The sequence below is a fragment of the Poecilia formosa genome, unplaced genomic scaffold (genome assembly GCF_000485575.1).
Source record: "Poecilia formosa unplaced genomic scaffold, Poecilia_formosa-5.1.2 Scaffold172, whole genome shotgun sequence".
Lineage (NCBI taxonomy): Eukaryota > Metazoa > Chordata > Actinopteri > Cyprinodontiformes > Poeciliidae > Poecilia > Poecilia formosa.
Genome location: NW_006800111.1, coordinates 1,372,454 through 1,396,710, shown reverse-complemented (window position 1 = coordinate 1,396,710; position 24,257 = coordinate 1,372,454). Strand labels below are relative to the sequence as shown.

At 42.4% G+C, this 24,257-nt stretch overlaps 2 protein-coding genes across 2 annotated transcripts in view; one reads left to right on the top strand and one right to left on the bottom strand.

Moving 5' to 3' along the window:
- dnah9l (dynein, axonemal, heavy polypeptide 9 like) overlaps window positions 1-8,837 on the top strand; it is a 39,947-nt gene extending 31,110 nt beyond the window's left edge. Inside the window, exons 67-90 of the mRNA XM_016678013.1 lie at window positions 203-337; window positions 471-644; window positions 733-865; window positions 973-1,075; window positions 1,651-1,773; window positions 1,877-2,081; window positions 2,215-2,379; window positions 3,210-3,350; window positions 3,487-3,657; window positions 3,739-3,861; window positions 3,956-4,149; window positions 4,302-4,450; window positions 4,631-4,758; window positions 4,869-5,006; window positions 5,156-5,245; window positions 5,344-5,535; window positions 5,615-5,734; window positions 6,318-6,377; window positions 6,558-6,740; window positions 6,917-7,099; window positions 7,215-7,330; window positions 7,852-7,964; window positions 8,084-8,224; window positions 8,358-8,837. Coding sequence (XP_016533499.1) covers window positions 203-337; window positions 471-644; window positions 733-865; window positions 973-1,075; window positions 1,651-1,773; window positions 1,877-2,081; window positions 2,215-2,379; window positions 3,210-3,350; window positions 3,487-3,657; window positions 3,739-3,861; window positions 3,956-4,149; window positions 4,302-4,450; window positions 4,631-4,758; window positions 4,869-5,006; window positions 5,156-5,245; window positions 5,344-5,535; window positions 5,615-5,734; window positions 6,318-6,377; window positions 6,558-6,740; window positions 6,917-7,099; window positions 7,215-7,330; window positions 7,852-7,964; window positions 8,084-8,224; window positions 8,358-8,605 — 3,528 coding nt within the window. The 3' untranslated portion in view covers window positions 8,606-8,837. The remainder of the gene's footprint in view (window positions 1-202; window positions 338-470; window positions 645-732; window positions 866-972; window positions 1,076-1,650; window positions 1,774-1,876; window positions 2,082-2,214; window positions 2,380-3,209; window positions 3,351-3,486; window positions 3,658-3,738; window positions 3,862-3,955; window positions 4,150-4,301; window positions 4,451-4,630; window positions 4,759-4,868; window positions 5,007-5,155; window positions 5,246-5,343; window positions 5,536-5,614; window positions 5,735-6,317; window positions 6,378-6,557; window positions 6,741-6,916; window positions 7,100-7,214; window positions 7,331-7,851; window positions 7,965-8,083; window positions 8,225-8,357) is intronic.
- On the bottom strand, window positions 8,671-23,311 carry LOC103147021 (mitogen-activated protein kinase kinase kinase 7-like). The gene is made up of 11 exons (XM_007565162.2): window positions 22,391-23,311; window positions 20,012-20,099; window positions 19,380-19,481; window positions 16,970-17,035; window positions 16,829-16,857; window positions 16,602-16,739; window positions 15,072-15,158; window positions 13,218-13,292; window positions 13,015-13,121; window positions 11,258-11,438; window positions 8,671-11,173 (listed from the first exon to the last, which is right to left on the bottom strand). Exons 1-11 carry the CDS (start codon window positions 22,547-22,549, stop codon window positions 10,181-10,183), a joined length of 2,025 nt encoding a protein of 674 aa, XP_007565224.1. The 5' UTR covers window positions 22,550-23,311; the 3' UTR covers window positions 8,671-10,180.
- Between the last annotated feature and the right edge of the window lie 946 nt (window positions 23,312-24,257).

Genomic DNA, 24,257 nt, shown 5'->3' with positions numbered 1-24,257 from the left:
CTTGCGCGGCCCGGTAGCAATTGGTCCACGGACCGGTACAGGTCCACGGACTGGGGGTTGGGGACCACTGATTTAAAGCACTTCAGTATTTTCTGGCTGCAAGTTGACAAAACAATTTTAAAAATCTTGTGAATACTTTAGTAAAGGGACTATGTATATTTTGTCATATCAAAATATTTCAGATAAATATGTTTGTCTGTAGGAGCTGGATGGTAACTTGGAAACACTGACAACAGCTTTTGAGAAAGCCACAGCAGAGAAGCTACGTTTTCAAGAAGAGGTGAACCGCACCAACAAGACGATAGAGCTGGCAAATCGGCTTGTCAAGGGCTTAGAGGTGGGCACGCATCTAATAACGTCCATACATCTTGAATATGAAACAGACATTTTAATAATGAATACTCCATGTCGTTCGAAAGCCATACAGTTTGAGTGCAAGTCTGGTTGATGTTTTTGTGTGTGTGTTCCAGAGTGAGAACGTGCGCTGGGCCCACTCAGTAGCTCAGTATCACGAACAGGAGGAAACCCTCTGCGGGGACGTCCTGCTAACCGCAGCGTTCATCTCCTACGCCGGCTCTTTCTCTAAAAAGTACAGGCAGGAGTTGCTGGACAACCTCTGGATGCCATTCCTGCGCAGTCAGAAGGTCCTGGGCGTCCTCTTACAAGTGCTGCATGGTCACAGAAAGCTAATCATCCTGTTTTGAATACTCCCCTCTTTTATTATTTCGCCAGGTGCCCATCCCAATGGCAGGGGGCTTAGATCCAGTGTTGATGCTGACTGATGACGCAACAGTGGCCCAGTGGAACAATGAAGGCTTACCAGGAGACAAAATGTCCACTCAGAATGCCACCATCCTCATCAACTGTGAGTAGAGGTTTAAGACGTTCTCCATCATCTGGTCACAGTGATTGCTTTTCTGTTTCAGCGCAAACGGAACTGAACAGCTCAAGGTGACGTGTGCTTTGCTGCAGGCGAACGTTGGCCTCTTCTCGTTGATCCTCAGCTGCAGGGCATCAAGTGGATCAAGAGTCGCTATGGCAACACTCTGAAGGTAGTCAGTCTGGGGCAGAGAGGGTGAGTAGTTTCTTTTTTACTGTACTTTAAGTCTAGTGTTCAGTGGTGGATCTCTGCGTCAATGACAGTTTGATTATGTGTCAACAACAATATTCTGAATTTGGCTCATGTACTTTAATTACAAATCTTTGAGAAGAAATTAGGTATACAGTACCTACACAGCACCACGTCCATGGTGTTTTCAGGATGATGTGTGGCATTAGTATTTCTCCATTTTGTAAGCAGGTGAACACATTTAGTTTCATCTCATCCGATCAGGCATGTCTGCTGTGTCGTCTTCATGGCCGCATGGAAAACTTGTTCAAAAGACTTCAACAATGGCCTTCTTTTGTTCTCATATGATTTAGTTTTCCCTCCACAATTACGCACGGTCTTGTCCATCACTTAATATCCTAACAAAATACATCGTCGCGAGGTATGAAAAAGCTTAAAGCGTATTAGCCCATTTTGAAAGACGCTTGTAAAGGAAGTGCACAAGACTTATCATTGCTCTGTAGAGCAACGTTCAACACACTTCCTTTCCTTCAAAGGTGCATTTGTGCCATATTCCCCCATGATGTTCATTTATTCTTCAGGTATGTAGACGTTATTGAGCAGGCCGTAGTGGCAGGTGACACTGTGCTTATTGAAAACCTGGAGGAAACTATTGACCCAGTCATCGACCCTCTACTGGGGCGACACACAATAAAGAAGGGCAGGTAACAGACCGATACCAACGCGAGAATACATGTTTATAAGAAGCTTTAGTTTCTTTCGCTTGTAAAGAAAATCTCCTCTCATTTTCTCCCTTCTCTGCTGCAGCTGCATAAAGGTGGGGGACAAAGAGTGTTTCTTCCACCCTGGGTTCAGACTGATTCTTCACACGAAACTTGCCAACCCACACTACAAGCCAGAGATCCAGGCCCAGACCACCCTCATTAACTTTACAGTGACCAGAGACGGGCTGGAAGACCAGCTCCTGGCCCAGGTGGTGAACCAGGAGAGACCAGACCTCGAGCAGCTGAAGGTGGACTAAAACAGAGTTTTTTTTGCTTAACCATTGGCCAGTTTCAATTGGGTTTAAAAGAAACCTTTCAAAGTCATTTACAATTAGCATAGTCAAAGCTTCTTTTAATGAGCTTTTATTTTTTCCTCTGCAGAGCGAACTTACAATACAGCAGAACATGTTTAAGATCGAACTGAAGCTCCTGGAGGACGAGCTGCTGAGCAGACTCTCTGCGGCGGAGAGTAACTTTCTCGGTGACAACGTGCTGGTGGAGAAACTCGAGACGACAAAACACACTGCTGCCGAGATCGAAATGAAAGTAAATGGACAGATGTTTAGTTGGTGATTCCAGAGGCCGATGGATTTAATGCAAAAGTCATTTTGTTTCGCATGTAGCATGAGTGTTTTCATCCTGACTGAGGAGATGAGACAGAAAATGTTTGACTTGGGCTCGAGTCTGGCTTGTTGCTGCAGTTTGTAACTTCATCTGAGGGTGACGGTTTATGGCAGATGGTTGAACCTTGGAATACAGTTGAAGTTGAGTGTTTCAACAATAAAATATCTTAGACTCACATCCAAACTGATATTTGGAACAAATAAATTGGGCTAACTGTTTTGTTGGAAATTTAGGGAAAATGCTTAAAGGTTTAGTTCGTTCCTGGAAAAATAACCAACTGTCCCAGTCATCAGTGAAGTGAGCTTCATCCAGACAGATCAGATCCTAACACGGAAATAACCTATTTTATCATCTCTACTTATACTAGTGGTCAATTATCTACCACAAATTGTGCTAGTAGGTTGTTGATAGCTTATAAAGAGAGACTCCTTTTATTCCAGATATTGCTTGCATAGACGAACGTGCAAGTATAACTTGCCCTTTGTGGATGAGAAAAAAATCCAACACGTTCTAATTTGGACACAAAGTTCCTGTTTTTGTTTAAAAAAGAAGAAAATAAAACAGCAGCAGTTTGTTGTTGTATCATATTATTCCATGCTAGAAAATGGCTTGAATGCATTATTTGAAAAGTCAGAGTCCATCAAAGCTTACCTCTATGATGTGTGCATGTAAATTTCCCAACCGCGTGTTGTTTACTTGATATTGTATTTATCTTATCTTTCTTCGTGCTTTTTGAAATCCCTCCCTCTTAGGTGCTGGAAGCCAAAGTTAACGAAGTAAAAATAAATGAAGCCAGAGAGCACTATCGCCCTGTTGCCGTCAGAGCTTCTCTGCTCTACTTCATCATGAATGATCTTAACAAGATCAACCCCATGTACCAGTTCAGCCTTAAGGTAACCAGAGGGCAGGGATGGGAGCTGACTCGCAGTTCTAATCTAATAAATCTGATAAGATGCATGAGAAACAGACGGCTGTGGTCTGATGAATGAACCGCAGTAACAGCCGCCTCCACATGTTTTGTGCTCTCAGGCTTTCAACATTGTTTTCCACAAGGCGGTGGAGATGGCAGAGGCCTGTGAGGACGTAAAGAGCAGAGTGAACACGCTCATCGAGTGCGTTACGTACTCCACCTTCAACTATATCAGCAGGGGATTGTTTGAGAGAGACAAGCTCACGTTTACAGCTCAGCTCACCTTCCAGGTGTGTGTATATAAGTCAATATTAAGGAAAAAGATCGCTCTTTTTTTTAACTCTCTATGCCTGTGTTTTCCTTTTTCCCAGCTGCTGATGATGAGTAAGGAGATAGATGTGCGAGAACTCGACTTCCTGCTGCGCTTCAACATTGACCACAACTATGTCAGTCCCCTTGACTTCCTCTCCAGCTCGGCGTGGAGCGCCATCAAGGTTCACATCTGCAGACGTACTGGGCTTGTCTGTGCTGTCTGCGAATAAACCGCAGCTTAATCAGCTTCATATGCTGTTGCCTGTTTGTGCCAAGGTAATGAGTTTTACCGATGAGTTTCGGGGTCTGGATCGGGACGTCGAAGGTTCACCCAAGCGCTGGAAGAAACTGGTTGAGTCGGAGTGTCCGGAGAAGGAGACGTTTCCCCAGGAATGGAAAGGGAAAAGTTCCCTTCAGAAACTGATCATGATGAGAGCCCTGAGACCAGACCGGATGACATATGCTCTTAGGTGATCTGGGTTTCATTTTTACTTTCTTCGCTTTTTTTAGATATTGCTCCGTGTTTGCATGAATACGAAATCGACGTATATGGTTCTTACATTTTTTGCATCTATTCTTAAAAGAATGAGCCTTTTGTACACTTCTTTGTTGCACATTGCAGGAACTTTGTGGAGGAGAAGCTGGGGGTTAAGTACACAGAGGGTCGAAAGTCCGAATTTGCTAAATCGTTTAGAGAAAGCGGTCCTGCCTTTCCCGTGTTTTTCATTCTCTCACCTGGAGTGGATCCACTAAAAGATGTGGAATCGTTGGGTAATAAACACAAAGAAGCATGCATGCACAAATCAGTTACCAAAACATGACACATACCTATTGGGGACAGTAGCATTGTGTTTCTACACAGAATTGCCTGGTCATTATTTCTATTTTTCTTTCTTTCTTTTTTTTTTTTGTTCAATTCTAATCTTTAAATTTTTCCACGTGTGTTCCCAGGAAGAAAGCTGGGTTTCACTATAGACCTGGGAAAGCTTCACAATGTGTCTTTGGGTCAAGGACAGGAGAGTGTGGCTGAGGTTGCCATGGAGATGGCTGCCAAGGAGGGTCACTGGGTCATACTGCAGGTCTGCTTGCAAGAAAAGAATGAATAAGAACCAATTTTATGCATATTCATGGTTTTGGTGTCTACACTAAGCTGAGTTTTAAGTATGGTACAAATGCTGTTTGATTACAGAACATCCACCTGGTGGCTCGCTGGCTGGGAAAGCTCGAAAAGCTTCTGGAGTGCTGCTGTGAGGACAGCCACCCAGACTACAGAGTGTTTATGAGCGCAGAGCCAACATCTACTCCCCAAGAACACATTATACCGCAGGTGAACGTTGTTTACTCACAGTAGTGTCTTTTTTCTCTCTCTCTCTCTCTTCATTCACTGTCCCTCTGAACCATTTACACAATAATGTGCCTAAAATGCTAAATGCATATGTATGTATTAAATTATTATTTGTTGCATGTGTTGCTTAGGGCATTCTGGAAAATGCCATAAAGATCACCAATGAACCTCCTACAGGCATGCACGCCAATTTGCATGCAGCTTTGGATAACTTTGACCAGGTCTCTGAATTTCACAAAACATACAGACTTATAGTAATAGTTTCACTAAATGTTTTCTTGTCACATACTTTATTCCTCACGTTCTGGCTTCTCTGCAGGACATTCTGGACCAGTGCAGCCGCGAGCAGGAGTTCAAGACCATCCTTTTCTCTTTGTGCTACTTTCATGCCTGTGTGGCAGAGAGGAGAAAGTTTGGACCGCAGGGTTGGAACAGAAAATATCCGTTCAACACCGGAGACCTTACTATATCGGTTAATGTTCTCTATAACTACCTGGAGGCGAATGCACAGGTGCAGTGTGTCTTTATTGGGATTGTTTGCGGTGGTGCTTGCATTTAGTAGTTATTGAGTTGAAGTTATACTGACAAAGGTTCCATGGGAGGACCTGAGGTATCTGTTTGGGGAGATTATGTATGGAGGTCACATCACCGATGACTGGGACAGACGACTCTGCAGGACGTACCTGGAAGAATATATGCAGCCCAACCAGGTTGGTTCTAAAAAATAGGTGAGAACATTTGGGTGTATTCTGCCAAGGACAGACTTGATGTTAATAGTTATATGCTGTGGGACTTTTTTTTTTTTTTTTTTTAATCATTCATGGACAACTTTCTACAGATATTGGAACCCTAAATTGCACTCCTTACGAAAATATAACGATGGAGAAAGACCGACAGTCAGTTCCTAGGTTTAGGAGAAAAATAACTTTTTCACATAGAAGAAATTTTTGTTTGGACAACATTTTTTCCCTTAGTTAATAAAATCATTATTTAGAAATTGAATTTTATTTTTAGGTTATTTTAGTCTGAGACAAAATTTATAATCTCAAAAATGTAGTGAGATAAAAGAAAGAAGAAATCTCTAAAGTGGACAAACATTTTTTCCCACCTCGTTATGGAAGCCATATTGAATGTGAATTTCCATTTCGGCCTTAGAATTTGTTTCACTTTGACTCCTGATAATCAAGCTGATCAGAAGTCCATCAGCCACTATGAGGGAAATGTTAATGCTTTGTCCAGAGCATTAATCTAAAGAGTAGTAATTTATTTCTTTTCTTTCTTTTTTTTCCCCAGTTTGATCGGAAACTTTTGTTAGCACCAGGTTTTGTTGTTCCCTCCAATCTGGATTATCAGGTAAGTTAAAGCAAATATTGCTAAAGCGGTTTAATTATCCTAGTTTTTTGCTGCAGTATTTATTGCTGAACTAACCCTGAGGGCCTCACTGTCTGCAAGGCATATTTTGACATTTTACATGCATGTCTCTGAAAGTACGTCAGACGCATTCACCCGCTAATTGCATTTGATTCATCTCAGGGCTACCACGAATTCATAGATGAGATGCTGCCCCACGAAAGCCCAGTTCATTACGGACTGCACCCAAATGCAGAAATCGAGTTTCTCACCGTGACGTCGGATAATCTTTTTCACACTCTGCTGGAACTGCAATCTCCCGATGCTGTGATGGGAGAGGGAGCTTCACAGACGCTGGAGGAAAAGGTGGACATCATCTGTTCTAAAGCAAAAACTAAAACCAACGAAAATATTCCACTAGTAACAAAACCGGAACTTCTCCTCAGATTCTGACAAGAATGCATCAGCGAACCTAATGTCATTAACATGTTTTTTTTTTTTCCTGTGTGTTGATGAATTTAAAAAAAAACTTTCACTTGCAGGTGAAAACTATTTTAGATGAAATTCTGGAGAAGCTGCCAGAGGAATACAATATGTCGGACATAACATCCAAAACAGCTGAGCGGTCGCCGTACATCCTAGTCTGCTTCCAGGAATGCGAGCGGATGAACATGCTCATTTTCGAGATCCGCCGCTCACTGAAGGAGCTCGACCTCGGACTCAAAGTACGTAGAAAGACGGATTAATGAACATTATTAGACCTCTTGTGTCCTAAAATCTGCCTGATAGACTTTCCTATTTCCATGTACGTAGTGACATAATATAGTTGTTTATGTCAAGGGTGAACTGGCCATATCCTCTGAGATGGAGAAGCTGCAGACAGCCTTGTTCTTCGACAACGTCCCCGATACTTGGACCAAACTGGCCTACCCTTCAACCTTCGGCTTGGCTGTATGGTATGTGTTTCGGCTATAATGGAGTATTTGTGAATGCTTCTTTAGAAGGTACCTTTAGGTATTAAGGATAATTTAGCATAATGTCTGATGCAACTCAAAAGGCTGGCACGTATCTGTGACCAACACAATTTCCGATCAATCAGTCTTTATGTGTATAACCTTTTTCATTAGATTCTGTGTAAGAAAATGCTTCATGGTAGTGTTCTGTGTCTACAAGAGAACGCTGAGTATTAAAAAGTGAAAACAAAAAGAAGATGAAATAATATAAGTAAAACTGATCAAATAAACAGCTAAAATGAGTAAATATTAAAATTCGGTAACTAATTACGAAAAGGGATATGAAAATCCCTTTTCCTGTGTGTGTGTGTGCATACAGGCCAAAAAAGTGAAATTGTGGTAACATAAAATAGTAAAATATCAAATGGTAAAAAAAAAAAAAAGTTGCATTAAAATGTGAATAACAACATTTAAAACCTTTTTTAAAAGTGCAACAGAAAGTGAGAGACACTCCTTATCAACAGGTACAATGACGTGATGCAGCGCTGTAAAGAGCTGGACAGCTGGACCCAGGACCTGTCTCTGCCCAGCGTGGTCTGGCTGGCTGGACTGTTCAACCCGCAGTCCTTCCTGACTGGTAACACAGGCTAGAACTTTACTGAGACATATAATAACTTCTCTTGATTCCTACATGACCGTTTTCCCTGGAAGAACATTATCACGAGCAGATGTCTTCAATTTGTCCCCGTCTTCTAGCCGTGATGCAGTCTCTGGCGCGTAAAAATGAGTGGCCTCTGGATAAAGTGAACCTTACCGTAGATGTAACGAAGAAATACAAGGAAGAATTCAACCAACCTGCCAGAGAGGGTGCATATGTGTATGGATTGTACATGGAAGGTAGATACTGTTGTTTTGTACATTCATGCTGCAGCTTTGGAATAACAAAATGACCCATTTTGTGGGCTTGGATGGCGTCTGTATCCGGTGTGAAAATGCAGCCTCGTTCGTCCATTTTCTGACTGCATCCCAGGTGCCAGGTGGGACACTCAGACCGGAGCGATAGCCGAGGCTCGCCTGAAGGAGCTGACCCCGGCCATGCCCGTGATCTCAGTCCGAGCCGTACCCAACGACCGTCAGGAGACCAGAAACATCTACGAATGTCCGCTTTACAAGACCAAGATCAGAGGACCGACGTATGTGTGGACTTTTAGTCTGAAAACCAGGGAGCGCCCAGCCAAGTGGGTGCTGGCAGGAGTGGCCCTGCTGCTCAGTGTCTGAATAGCCTGAGCCGATTTCATCTCGTTTGCTTTTACACTAAACTAAAGCAACGTTGCTGCAGTGGAATCAAACAGATTTTCTTTTTATTGAAAAATGATACAATATACAGAGGGGGGGCGGAAAATGCCAAAATTTCTCACACTAGATCACAGAACTGATGAAGTCTAAGCATGTTTAACAAATCAAATCCACAAACTACAAAATATCGTAAAAGCAGGAAGAGAAAAAAAAAACAAAAAACACAGTGCTGCCTTATTAGTGTGGCATTCAAGTGCATCGTTTTGTCACACTTGTACCTCTTACAGTATGTTATGCAGCAGTTTAAAAGTTATTTAAACTACACAGGTGAAGTCAGTCTGAGGACTTGTCGGGACAGCACACGTCGCCCCTTTCAGACACGCTTGTTTGTGTTTATCTGATGCTGACAGAACATATCAGAATGAGCACAAAGGTCACTTTTACACACCTTGAAAACATATTCTTTCTGAAAGTAAAGTCCTTGTTCCTTTTATCTGGCACAAGTCTTGCAGTGTGAAAGAACTGCAGACATGTCTCAATGTCTGAAAGTAGTTTCCTGTCCAGAAACCTGATCTATCTTTCGTGCTCTGTCTGACTCCATTTTAATCCAGAAAGTTGCTAACTTTGTGTCTTGACTTCCACAGGAACAGCAACCACACTAAAGAGAGTTTATGTTGCAACAATCTATTATGCTGGGACACCTTGAAATATTAAGCATCACGAAAGAGTTTATGTGTAAAGAATGTCCCTTTGGCTTTTTTTTTTTTTTTTACCCTTGCTTTAGGCATTCACTGCAGTACCTATTTCAAGCAACAGATGTCACTGCAGATCAAATCTGCATGCGTTCAGCAAATGAATGCAGAAGAAGAATCTATGGCGTAAAGACTTCCAACTACAAAGCTTGACCTTATAAGTGTTACATTTTAGCTGTTTCTATAAGTCAGTGTGACACTTTGCAAAGTGAGCATTTTGTTGTAAAATCGAATGTTTCTTCTTGATGTTCTTTGTGTTTTTTTTAGCACCACTCCCACTGTGCAGAAACTGTTGCAAAACTTGAAATGTGCGATTGGCTGAAACGACAGAACAGTCGCTCTGCAGACAATGTTTGCGCTTCTGCGGCGAAACGGTGGGTATACACAAGGTGTTATGCAAGGTGCATTCAGTCTGACTGGTAAGACCAGGCGAGCTGAAAATCAAACATACTTGCAGCTGGATTCAAAATTCTTGTCGACGGCTGATCTAATCTCTGTAATGAATGAATTCGTACATCTCCACGTATAGGACGAGACATGTAAAAGTGGCCTTTGAAAAACTGACCGCCATTGTCGTTGCAGTCGTCGTGTTAAAAAGCTGATGTCTGAAAGGGGCTCGGATTGCTGTGCTTTCTCCTGAAACACATGGGTGCATTATTAAACTCCGTTAAAAAATGATTTGCATCTGCCTCATCTGAAGGCTGCGACACAACCCGTAGGTCACATGCTCTCTGTGCAAACAAGTTAAACCGTTTTTTTTTCCCGTTTCTCCTTTGCCGTGACCGCATGTACCCCCATGTGCTTCCTAGTCGCTGTCGGACCAGTCGAGCTCCATCATGTCCATGGCGGAGGTCGCCATGTTGATCTTTGTTCCGTGTCGCACGCTGCAGCTCTTCACAGAGTTCTGATTGGAAGACGCCCGCATGCTCACCTGCATCCCGGAGAGACCGACAACCCCGACTTCGCCTCTTATCTTCTGGCTGATGGCCTCGCTGAGGTCACCCCTGACTCCCTGGACCACAACCCCCATGTCACTCCTGCGACCTCTGATGCCCACCTCGCTCCTGACGCCCTGACCCCTCACCTTCATCACTCCCAGGTCGCCCATGTTCACATTCATGTCCATGTCGCCAAGTCTGTCCATCTCCCCCATCTCATCCATGTCTAAGGACAGCATGTCCCCCAAGCTACCAAAACTCCCTCGGAGACCCTTAAACATGGACGGCAGCCTGCTTCCCTCAATCCCTCCCTCCACCCCTCTCTCCTCTAATTTATCCCCTAATTTTTCTGTCTCCCACCCCCCATCCTTCTCACCCTGCTCCTCTGTTTCGCCGAATCCTCCTGAGTACCCTCGAACTATCGTGGTCACTCTGCTTCTCTGCATGCCGCCTCGCTCCCTGTCCCCTTCCTCCCAGGTTCTCTCCTCCCTCTCGACGACGCCTCCCGGGAAGCTCCTGAGTGTTACCTGCACCCTCCCCCCCTCAAGACTCCCGCTATCATTTTGCTCCTTATGCCCCCAATCTTTCTCCTCAATAGTACCTTCGTCTTCCCTGTCTTCTTCGAACCTCCCCTGTAACCCTCGGAGCATGACGTGCAGCCTGCCGCTGTCGAGAGAACCCAAGCCCCTCTCCATGACGGCGCTGCTCCCTCGTTCTGTGTCTCCGTTGCTGAGTGTGCGGAGGAGACAGCTGACACCGGCGCTACTGACCCCGGCGCTGCTGAGGCTGGCGCTGTTGGAGTCCTGGGAGTGTGAGCGGAAGAAGGAGCCAGAGGAGCCGATGGACATTGGTGTGAAGAACTGATCAAAAGAGGAAAAGACGAAGTGATGGAAAAGCTCTCCGAACGCATCCAGTTTTAACGGTATTTTATGGCTCATTCTTACCGGGGAAATGTTTGAGCGGTCCATGAGTAAAGAGGTCGGACTGGGAGTCATGTTGGACCTCTCCATCAGCCTCTCCTCCCACAGTTTGAGCCTCCTCTCTCTCTCCTCCAGCTCCTTCTCCTTGGAGTACAGTTCCCTCTCCAGCTTCCGGAGGCGTTCAAGGGTTGATTCAATTTCACATCTGCCAAAGTCAACGCAAAGATGCATGCAGATAAAATATTAGTCATGACTAACCACCAAAAGCCTCTCAAAATAAGGAAATCTATGAAATGCCAAATCGGCTGTTTTAATGCGCTGAGCTGCTTTTATTACGCAAGCAGAGCATTACTTTTTAGAAAAAGAAAAATCTACATCTTCTTGCACGCTGAAAGAAAACACATTTAGACTTTGAGTTTTATTTTGTTTTAAAAAATGTCAATAACAGCATCTCAACCATTTTTTAAACCAAAATGTACTTGTTTTATTTCCAAAATATCAACTTAAAGCTATTGGCAAGACTAAAATTCTATATACTATGCTGCAAAAGAGTATTTATCCCCACTCATATTACTTTGGCTTTTCCTTATTTATATCAAAGATCATGTCTGTAAATTAAAAAAAAAAAAGCATTTAAAAAAATGTTTAAAGAAAAAGAAAAACTGAATCTGGTTTTACCTTAAGTCTATTTACCTTGTTCTAAAAAAATAAATGGGGGAGGGTTCAATTTCACGCCACACTACACACAGGTCTGATTACTATCTGACCTGCAGCATGAAAATGAAAATCACTTTTGAGAGGCCTGTCTGACCACATGAAGAAGACTGAAAGATCTCCAAAAGCAGGAAGTCCCATCAATGAAAACTGAGAACAGCTATGAAACTAATTCATTCACATCTATCCACAGATTCCTTGCAAGAGTGCTTTTACGACTCGCCTGTAAAATCACAAAAACAGAATAACGATGTAGCATGTTTTTTGCTGCAGTACCGTCTGCTTCCACAAAAGGTCACTGTTGGAGCGAGGGCCTGCCTGTGATCTTTAAGCACGCTCTCACAAACAATCACCTCTCAGCAGCTAAATATAGACCGAGCCTGGATGCACGGCCATACCTCCTGTGTTCCTTCAGTGCACCACTTCCCCACGCGTTCATCCCGCCCCTTCACCTTCTGCGCTTTGCCTCACCCCCAAAGCCACCTCTGTGTCCAAGTTTTTCCATCCATGCCCAAACCTTCACTCAGAAATGATTGCCTTCGCTGTGCTCATGTTAAATATGCACAGAATCTCACACCATCCTTCCTCTGGTCCAATGCCCACATCTCCTTCCCTCCTTTCGTCAGTCCGCCCTTGTTTTTGCTTCCATCCTCGTATGTTTCTCTCTCTCTCCCACATTTCAGATTTCACACACACATTTACTGTTCCTCCCTAAACTTCTCCATTTTGACTTTTGAGATGTTTTTTCTCTATGTCCCACATCCACCCTCCTCCACCCCACAACTTTTCTGTGTACCCCCTCCTCCGTCCCTGTGGAGGAGTAGAGGAATCTCTTCCATGGACACTTTCCAGGGAGCTTAATATAGACCCAAGCTGAGTACAGGGTCACTTATGCAGCTTCTCTTCTGCGTTTCAGATTCACACAGACTTTTGCATGTACGCATGTGTGCGGTGTTGTTGAATACCCTGTGCGTCCACAGTAAATCGTCGAGTGCTTCTGATCATTCAGCGGTTTTTATGCGTCATCTTTCATTTATGCGCCAGTCTGTGTGTTTATGCGCGTGTACCTCCACTGGTCTTTGTTATGTAGGAAGGAGTTGCACTGGTCTGGCAGCCTGCTGTCGTTCGCCATGGACTCCAAGGTTAGCAGCACCTGCTTGAATTGCGGTCGTTCCTGCAGATTAGACCGAGAATAGAATGTGAAAACTTCCTTTTTCCACCGAGGGAAACAAAATGTTTCACACTTTTCCCCACAGGCAGTTTGTCTTACCTTTGGATCTGCTTGCCAACATTTCCGCATCAACTCTGCAAAACTCGCAGGGCAGCTGGTGGGAATGGTTAGCCTCTAGATACACACACACACACACACACACACACACACAAAGAAACTACCTGTGACCAAATATGCAACAATGGCATTCAAGAAGAGCAGATGAGTAAACGGGCCCTGTGAGGCAGCACTTCCTCCTATTTTGGTGGATCATAACATTATGGTGACAATCCAGGCACGCTAATGCGCAGCAGGTACGTTTGCCAGACCTGCCATTTTAGCTTAGCACATTAGCTTGCTGTCATTTGTCAGCAGCCACAATTACAACTAAATGACAAGATGGGTTTTGAACGACATCATTGGGACTTTGGAAGAGCTGCCCTTTTCGATCCAGTAATCAGTCATGATTTCTTTTTTAAAAAAATTGTCCCGTCAAGTAACTTAGATTTACTGCTTTTTTTTTCCCATCTGGGAACAGTTTGTGCTCTTCCCCCCCAAACATCCAGCCAGAACTTAATCATTGTACTTCTTCTGATACATTTCCAGCTAAATTCCTCAAAAATGAAATGTTCCACATTACAGCCTTTTTCAATGATTTGTTTTGACTTTCTTCTTTAGATTCTTCCATAAAACTCAGACTCGTATTAGCGTCCGACTAATATTGTCTTTTCAGAGGATTCTCCCACCTGCAGCTCCTCCAGAGCTACCACGGGTGTGTTAGCACCTTCTTTGGCTAACGGTCTCCATGGCCAAACTTTTGTTATTTATGTACAGCGGAGTTTGCTCAAACGTAAGGGGACTTCTGAAGGCAATAGGTTGGGCTGGTGTGTTTAGGGGACATCAGTAAAGCCTTGTGAATATATGTAGGCTGTTTTTCTCTGGCTTTTTACTTGGAAATTGAAAGTTTTCCCATCTGAAGGACACTTGTGGTTGTAACATGACAAGGTAATGGAGACATGAAGACTTGTTCAATACAAGCTGCTTTTTTTTGTGTCCGTTCAAATAAGTGCAGTACTTTTAAACGTGGATCTTTAACTGAAAGCACAGCTGAGCTCAGTTAATTTAAAAGTTAAAAAAAAAAATCATCCTTTCAAACATTTGCAGAAAACGTCTTGAAGTATATTCTAATAATCAGCAGAAACTCAATTCGGTTAACTTACAGATTTAAAACCCCCGGCGGCATAATCATAGGTCCCAATAAGCCAAAACGGCACCATAACCCAGGGCAGTAAATGGAAACTTTTTCTTTTTTTTTCATTGGGGATTAATCCTAAAATATCTGCGACTCAGAGTGGAGAGAGGGCGAGTTGAAGGGTCAGGAAGAGATGTGTAGCTATGGTGAGGGGAAATCAGACAGACTGGGAAAGAGGAAGAGAGAGACACAGCCCTGAGTTATTTAGGGAGAGTATTTGGAGATTAGCCAGTAGTTATGCCGGAATCATGTTCTCCTGGTTGTTTGTTGACCACCAGTGTCCGTGTATGCGTGTGTGTGTGTGTGCGTGTGTGTAAATGTGTGGCTGTTGAGGTCATTAGCTGAAACACAGACCTTGTGTAACCACCACAGCCTACCACTTGTAAACCTCTAAAATCCACCCTCCCATCACTACATTTTTCCCTCTCCCTCGCTCGTGCTTGTAAAGCCTCTAGCCCGGAGAAAGCCTGGTCGGGCTCCGCTGCTGTGTATCCAGGTCTTACATGAACACAGACCTGACATCACGCCTATAAATACTCAGCCAAAAGCGCTCACAGTGGAAACCATGAGAGCATCGCATTGTGCCTTTGGCTGTCCGGGACTCTGATGGGTCAGCATGCTGGCGGCGGGTTAGTGAAGGTGTGTGAGCATGCGTGGAGTACCTCTTGCTTTTCCACCACCAGCCACGCAACCTGAAGCCCCTCGAAACCTTTGAAAGGAACCTCCCGAGTCAGCATCTCCCACAGCACCTGGCGACAAGGTATTAGGGTTATTTACAAAGAGACAATCTGGCCCAAAACTGAGGAAACTATGTCCTTTATTTAAATAAACTCACACCAAAAGTACATTTTAAGTGTTTACTTCTTTGAATTTTTATTACTAGCACTTACAACTAATGATTCAGTTCCTCAGATAATTAGGATATTGCATATGAACAATAAAAAAATAAGTGCAAATGTAGTAATGGTATGTTTCTGTTACAACCCAGGACAGACTGCTGACTTGACAGTCGTACAGCAGCAAGTCAGCGAGACTCCGCAGGGAGGGCAGCATACATAAGGTCATTGCTAAAAAAAAATAATAATAAAAAAAAGCTGGATGTTTACTGAGTTTTTAACTACAGAAAGTTGAGTGGAAGAATAAAATGTGGTAGAAAAAAGCCACAGGAATGACCACGGTCTTGAGAGAACTGTGAGGCAAAGACCCTGTTTTAAAAGTTCACAAGAAGAAACCCAGGCTGTCGGTGTGTTAAGAGCCACCATGAGGAGATGTAGCCCCAGAAATGGGCTACAGATCTCACATTCATTTTGTTCAAGCAAAAATAATGACGTAACTACGGGGCTGTTCCTCGGTGGTCCAAATACCTCTGTTCCATTTAAAATAAATGTGTTTCATTTATTTGGCAATCAAGGTCCAAGAGTCTGGAAAAAGAAATAGGGAACCACATGATCCGATCTGCTTGAGGTCCAGCGTGACGTCATTGTCTTTAGTGATTTGGGGTGTTATGTCTTCTGCTGGTGCCGGTCTACTGCGTTTTATCAAATCTGTAATCAGAGCAGCCATCTAATAAAAAGAGCGCCTCATTCTTTCTCCTGCTGACGAGCTTCATGAGACGCAGTTTGGGTGGGAGTATCAGTAACTTGTTTAATGACCGTGGTGTGACCGCTGTGTTTGACCAGCCAGCAAACTGACCAAACCAAAACCCTACAGAGCAGCTGTGCTGTCAGACCAGCAGACTTCGCTTCCTTAACGCCTCAGCAGCGCCTGCATGCCACGCTGCATGGATTTGGTAATTCATGAAAAAGGAGCCTCAACCAAAAGTTGCATAGATAGGCAATTAATATACAAAATTTAAGGTTTTCATTAAATGTAAGCTAAAAATTATCTTTTTTTTTTTTTTTTTCAGTCTGAGTGGGATTAACCTACTTGTTTCACCGCGTAACTTAAATACACTTTCCAATAATATCGATTTGTTGAAAATGGATGTTTCGGAATTTAAAATGAGCACTTGGAATATAAATCACTGTGTTTAAGAGTTATAATTGCTGAAATGCTTTGCTGAAATAATTCACTTTCATCAATTTTCTTAATTTTTTAGATGCAAATTTATGACTAAATGTGTAGATTAATTTAAAAAAAAAATTTCAAAGCCACCGATTGTGACATTTTGATTCCACGTGTAATCAACTTACCACACCGTATGAGTAGGTGTCACAGGTCTCAGAGACGGGCAGACTCTGAATAACCTCAGGAGCCATCCAGGGAAAAGTGCCCACCACCGTCATATGGGTGGTGTGAGATAGAAACTTAGAGGCTCCAAAGTCACATATCTGAAAGCCCAACATGAGAACGTTAAAGTATCCTGTTACAAATGTGTAGTGCATCTTTATAAATAAATGATAAGACTGTTGCTGCATACCTTTAGCACTTTATCTGCAGTCATTACCACTGTAACCAGAAAACACAAAGCCCCGGTCAGAGTTTAGCAACATGCAGTTTGCTGTTGTTGCTCAAAAGCAAATGCATCGCAAGACTGAAGCTGGACAAAGGATCATGTTACCGTTTCGCGATTTGAGGTCTCTGTGTATCACTTTGACTGGAGCTTCTGCGTGGAGGTAATGCATCCCTGGCAGGAAGCGAAGTCAGAAGGACAAACAACATGTTTTAGACTTTCCGATCCATTGTTTTTTTTACAATGATGTAGCAGTATACCAAATCTACTATAAAAATCCTCTTTGTGGCCTCAAACTACAAAGTCAACCACTTCTAATTAGCGTGAGTCTTTTTCATGAACTAGATTACAAAGACTAAGGCAGAAAAAAAATGATATAAACAGAAGCAAGATTTGAAAATTGCCTTAGCTTAAAGCAAAGTGGACTTGAAATCAAAATCATCCTTGCAACTGATAATTTTGGCAGAACCGCATTTTTTTTTTGTTGAGATTATAAACTGTGAGCAAATAAAGTGTAGAGGATTCGTAGGATCACACGTCGATGCGGTGGCGCCAGAAAGCATTCATACCTTTTCACTTTTTACACATTTTACTATGCTGAAAACTTATACTAAATGAAATCTGGCGAAAGAGGGCCTCATGTTAGTCAGTGTGTGTGTGTGTAGAGGATGCAGAGGTCAGGGCTAAACAAGGACTGATGAGGTGCGCTGAATACTGGTGGAAAAAAAGAAGAAGAACTCTTCTTTTCCATCCCAAAACCTCTGGAGTCTCCATTGTTTAGAAATTGAAGAAGTTTGGAACCACTTACTTCGCAAATGTAGCCCCCAGACCTCACTAAGTAATTAGCCACAGCTCATCACCTGGCTAACATCAGCTCAATGCTTGCTCTGCACACAGAGGATTACAGCAGCCAAATGTAGAGAGATTCTTCCAGAAAACCCGCTTTGCCTTCCAACACAACAACGACAACCTGAAGAAGCACACAGCCGAAATAACAAAGTGGCTACAGAGCCAGTCTGGCCATTTATTTTGTTGGCTCAGCCAAAGCTGGGATTCATATCCACTTGAGCATCTCTGGGAAACAAAACTAAACTAAAAATGTCAAGCAGACTGAGCATAAAAGGATTGGCAAAGAAGAGCTGTAGTAAATACCAAAGAACAAGCATGCCAAGGCTGTGGACAGATTTCTGAAAAACATCTTTTCACTGTGTCGTCATGAACCGTTTTGTGTATTTTGGTTTGTTTTCTTTATCGAAACTACATGGAAACCAGTTCTGATATAAGTCAGTAATGGAAAAAAGTAATCAGGCCAGAAAGCGTTCTGGTCTGGTGGGAGTATCACTGAACGCTGAATGACTGTGTGTTTTTTTTTTTTCTTTTTTTTTTCTTTTTTTCTGGATTTAGTTTTGTTATACAGGGTCGAAACATTTGCTTCGATTATTGGTCACAGTTCTGTTTTTCAACCTTAACAAGCACGCAGAATAAAATATGTAGGTTGTTATCCAGATTTATTGATCAGAATCATTTTCTTATCCAACATCCACGGCTGAAAATGATCTAAAAACGAACAACTTCTGCTATCTTATCTGTAATCTACCTTAAGCCCATTTAATATTTAGAAAATGTACTTTTTGTATTTTTAACATTAGTTACCCCTTGAGCTCTTTGACATCTCGCCCTGCAACTACCAGAAACATCGATGGATTGTATTAATGATCATTTAATATCGATCTGTCATTGGTGTCTTCACCAGAGGTTCCTCTAATATTTTCAATGTGGTGCCCAAATGTGCGCCAATTATGATTTTGGCTGGCATAATAAAAAATCCTTAAATTCTATTCTTGCTCTTGGTTTAGGTTTGTAACAGTAATAGGGTTATGGATTTAAAGGTGGAGCTTTATAAAAGACAAAAATCAAAAACAGGAGTAATTAAAATCAATAAACGCACCTGCCGATGAATCCGCTCTTCTCATTTTGTTTGTTAAATCACTAAAAAGTGAGTGGGATCAGCAAATTTAGAGACTCTTGTTTTTAAATACCAAAATACTTTTTTTTTTTTAATGCTTTTTTTTTTAGAATTTTAACAACAGGAGGTCACCGATGATACAATGAATATTTATAAACTATTTTCTTTAGAATAAGAATGTTTTCTGTCTTTATTCTTAAACATGTCTAATTATTGATCAAATTACTGATGTGTTTAAATATTGAAGGAAACAATTGATACTATCCCCTTGTAAAATATATTGTCATTGCAGCATGAGATATTTGAGGAAAACCTAAGGGGTTTATGTACAAGCCCCCCTGTATGATTAATTTGTTCAGTAAAATCCTTTTTTGCTGGATCTGTCATAAATTAAAATTCAGATAAAAGGCGAAGCATTTCGACTTATTCGTTTAATTAATTAGAGATTTCACCTGCTGATACTGGCCTGGACATTTGAGTTTCAGACCAACCGTAAACCGGACGATTCCAGATGTGGCTCTCTAAATAGTCACAGCAATGCGCAAAGTTTACCTTTGGCTATTTGAATGGCCCACGTCATGATTTGCTCCATGTCCATTTCTTCACTCTGCTCACTGGAAATGTAATCATACAGAGACCCTCCACTCGCATATTCTGCAAAGCAATACACACAAGCAAAAGTTGACAATCCCCAGAATATATATTAACGTCTATATATGACTTAGAATAAACACCGTCTTCTGATTGCGCTTTTCTAAGTCTAGTAACTCCAACATTGGACGAAGCTGTACTTTTGGGTTTAAATGTTATTCCAACTCTACAGCAATATTCAGGATTACAGGCCAAACGTTCTGGACTCGGTTGCAAACTTTGTGCCAGGAAATGGAGAAGGAATCCTCTAATCATCCATATAGATATCAGAGCATGTGATGTAACGTGTGTGTAACTTTGTCCATCTCAGGTCAAATGCAGGAAACTAATGGACACAATCGCAGGCTTGTATATTTATACAAAACAATGTGTACAATCACTCTGGAATTACCTAGTGTTACTCTTGCAAATTGTCTAGTAAATCACTGCATCTACACTTAATATTTCGCGTCTGCAGCAACCTATTGAGCTTTAAGTTACTGCGCGCCATCTCAATGAGTGTCACGGAGAAGACACAGGATGTGGGGTCTGACCTGTGACAATGCCATAGTTGGGAGGTTCCAGCACAGCTCCATAAAACTGAATGATGTTCTTATGACTCAGTACGCTGAGAATCTCGGCCTGGATGGGGAGACAAGGCAAAGACAGACTGAGAAACATAAACACTTTCATTGGGAAACTCCCTAAGTTTTCCAGTATCTGCCACTGATATAAAACAAGCCGTCTTTAAGCTGAAAGGGGGGGAGGGAAGAGAAAAGAAACAACTAAATGTTAGTCATTTGTAACAGGGCCTGCAGTAGCCGAGGGCTGAATGTTTTTCATTCCGAGTCTCCAAAGAGTTTGTACAGCACGGTGACAAACATGCCATTCATCAGAGTTGACGTATGCTCCAGATCTTAATTTCTATCAAGCTAACACTTCAGCGTACAGTGTCGGGACTTAAGGTGATGGACGAACACAAATAGTGCATTATTGTAAAGGGGGGCAAAATGAATCTGCGTAGCTGAACGTAGACCACAACGCCAGTAGTCTACAGGCTACTTGTCAACAAGCTTAAGGTGCTGTGTTGATATTAGCTAGTCATCTTTTAGCTAACATTACCAGCATCCAGCAGCTTTACTCAACTCAGTCTGTTAGTTTGTGGGGAAAACTGTGAAAAGTTCTTTGCGTTTTGCTGGTTCGCTGCCGTGATTCTAACACACCTGTGCAGGTCTCCTTCTCTGCTGCACAGGTGTAAACCCCGCGCGAGCGTATTAGCGCTGATGTTGCGTTTAAAGGTGGCTCGGAAAAACGCGTTACGAAGTGTTAACAACGGATTAAACAGTTTGAACTGCTGACAAAAGTGACCGAAGGGACATATATGGGAAGTGCGGAAGTCACTACTGTATCAAATCGATATAGGAATAACAGAGAGTTGGGCACTTTATGGTAAAAACAACAAACAGCTTCCAGGCCAGGGGGTGCACGGCTGACTCCTTGGGTGGGCAATGCCCCCCAATGCCCGCCCTTGCCGCCGGGCCTGTGGAAGGATAGGAAGGAAACAAGGTGTTTAACTTCTTCTTTTTTTTAATAACCATTTTTAAATGTCTGGTATACATTTGTATACCTCCATGTTTCTCTCAGCTTTGCACATCTAGAAACTGACATTTCTGCCAATTTGTCCTTACAAAGAGAAGAATTAGAGACCCTCTGCAAAGTTCAAGTTGGATTTAGGTTTGCTCTTTGACTAGGCCAGTCTAGTACATGCATATGAATTGATTGAAATCATTCCAGCATATCTCTGGTTGAATGCTTAGGACTGCAATCCTAAATGATATGACAATATTTCACAGATCTCTGTGAAATATTCGAAGCTTGGGCTATTGTTTGAATCTAATCCTGTTTTAAATTTCTCCACAGCTCTATCCTTGACTTGTCTGCTAACACATCTCTGAAGCCATCACAGAACAGCTGTATTTATACTGAGATTAAGCTACACACACAGGTGCATTCTATTTATTAGATTGGTAGGTTGCACTGGATTTTATTTAGGGGTGTCGGATTCAAAAGGAGCTGAATACAAATCCACGGCACACTTTTTAGACTTTTATTTTTACTTTAAAAAAAATCCTTCTGCTTCTTAGCCATGTGCTGCCTTTTGTTGGATTCTGATGTTGAATCCCAATGAGACATTTTTAATTTTTTTATTATTTTTTTTTTGAAGTTTTAAATATCTGGAAAAACCATAGGAAAATATCATTTTGCATGTCTGTATAGGGATCTATAAAATTGTGCCATCAATAACTCTGGTTCATAAATCATTTTCCAGCTTTTCCTCATAAACTTTACTTCCCTCCCTTAAAAAAAATAAAATCACTCACGTTCTAAATTAATTGGCTTGAGTTTTAGCTCACACAGCCATTTATTAGCCTTCAGTCGAAACGTTCTCCAGATCTGCTATAAAATGTATAAACTGAGGGGGGGAGGGGGAGGGGTTATGTCCAAATGTGGCTAAGACTTTCCAGGAAATAAGCTTTCAAGAGCCACAACTACCAGCTCTGTGCTGTTAACATGACAGGAAGTCATGCTTAAGTCACAGTGTGGGTGATGGAGAGCTGCTGGACTCCAGTGAAGTGAGCCTCAAAGCTTTCAGTAGGAGCACAACAGTGTAGCAAAAGCATAATAAAGTAAACAAAGAGGAGAAGGTGTACAGGAAAAGGTATGTGCAAGATAAACACGTTCAACGTCAGGCAGTGAGGGAGAGGAAGAAGCAGAGGAAGAGTCTATAGGGAATTAGGTGAAAATGGATTCTTGTTGAATTCAGCAGCCCTTGAATAAATGATGCTGAATGTGGGGTTCATATTAGTGCCGCTTCTACCTAAGAAATGAATTATGCCTCTTTGCATGTTGCACTTGTCTCGCTCCTCTTTTACCTCTTTGTCGATCTTGAGAAGCTTTTTCACAGCCACCTCCTTGTCTTGGGATATCCAGAGGGCCCTGTAGACACTCCCAAAGCTGCCTCCTCCACAGTTTTCGTAAAAAAGCAAATCCTCATGCTTTATCTGTACAAACGACGAGCCAGGGGACGACATGGCATACTGACTCACGGACACTCAAACACACTCATGGACAACGCCAGGGAGGGTAAAAGATAAAAAAAATAAAAATAAATAAAAGGAAAAGTAAAGAACCCTTCAAGTCCAACCTCAGTCTACAGTCCCAGATCAGAGCAGGAAGACATAAAGTGAAGCACAGAAGATCTCGGCCGGTTCGGGACAGGACGCTGTCGGTCGGATGAACAGAGTGTCAAGAAGAGAAAACCAGAAAGTGCTGGAAAGAGAGGGAGAAGTTTTTCCTCTCAGTGAGTCAGAGCAGGTCGACTGTCGCAGCCAGACGAGGAGCTGCATTGCCTGATGGTGGCGATCCGGTGGAACTGCAGCAGTGTGTGAATGTGTGTACGCTCACACTCGCGTCTGAGCGGGGAGACGGATGAGCAGGTTTGCATCAGAACATTTAGTCGGTGTGTGCAGTGTGTCTGGAGCAGACACTGTGCAAATATGGTCACTGGCATCCAGGGGCATTCCTTCTTCCTGGATGGCTGTGGCTATATAAAGCTCTTCACACGCTCCAAACAGACACAGAGCTCCGACCTATAGTGTGTTTGACATAGTAGATCTGTTAGTAACAGCACTGGCTGCCGCAGACACCCCCAGTCTAACGCCCTCAGCATGCGCTGCAGCTAAAAACGCACTGAAGAGCGCGGAGGCCAGAGCGGGACGGGGCGTTACTCACCCGGACAGGAAGGACCTGGTGACACCATCAGCAGGGAAGTCATGCTGACATCACCGTTTAGGGACAGGTGGGATCAGCTTTGGGAAATTACAACACATCAATAACTTCACAGACAAAAAAAAAAAAAAAAAAAACATAAAAACATCTGCTGGTAATTCCTAGAAGCTGCTGTGAAAGCCCGTGTGCTATGCGTGAACCTTCACCTTTTGTTCTAAAGTGTTTCTATTTTCTTATTCAGTGTAGATAAGCATTTAATAAATAAAGCATCCTTTGCATAGCTTTAGGTTCTCCTCTCATGACTCTGCCTGATATTTTTGTGCATCAAGTGACCTCAGGCTGGATTAGATTATTTTGTGAGACTAAACAAAAAATAAGAATGTTAAGCACTTTATTAAATTTTATGTAAACTAATCAATAAACATAGTTTAAATAGAAGCTAGCTATGGTAAGGTTAAATGCTAAAGGACTACTACATAAAAATTCTGAGTATGACACTTTTATCCTGTGACGTTTTTGAAAAAAAACTTTAGTTTGCAAAACAACCATTAGGAGACTGTCTTAAAGATAGAAAGGAAAATATTCTGTAGAAATATGACTGAGAAGTCACAGTGGAAGACCTCCTGCTGATTGGTTGACTTCAGACTACATTTTGCTTATTTGCTGGATGATATGAACCGTCTCCCACGTTGCCCTTTGCCCTTTTCTGGCCCCCATGGAAGTTATGTCCAGTTGCAAATGTGCCTCCTTGGAATGAAAGACTCCAGCTCACCATACATGGACAGCAACTTTAAAATGTCTCATTATCCCTTTCAGCTACGTTTAAGGGAGCGACAGCTTCACGAGCTCACAACGTGTATCGGAGCGGTTTGTAGGGATTTACGTTTCCGCCCATTAGTCAGCGATCAGCAGTTGACTTAAAACAATTTCCTAAATCCTCTTACAGGATGTATCCCTAACTATGGACAATCCCTCATTAAGCAGTTTTAAACCAACTGATCCAGATAAGAA

Excerpts from the sequence above, each read along its gene's own strand:
- LOC103147021 (XM_007565162.2), bottom strand. The coding sequence starts at position 22,549 with ATGTCGTCCCCTGGCTCGTCGTTTGTACAGATAAAGCATGAGGATTTG. Across the intron at positions 17,036-19,379 it reads GGCCATTCAAATAGCCAAAG|GGATGCATTACCTCCACGCA; the intron begins GTAAACTTTGCG and ends GCTTCCTGCCAG. Across the intron at positions 16,858-16,969 it reads AGACCTCAAATCGCGAAACG|TGGTAATGACTGCAGATAAA; the intron begins GTAACATGATCC and ends TTCTGGTTACAG.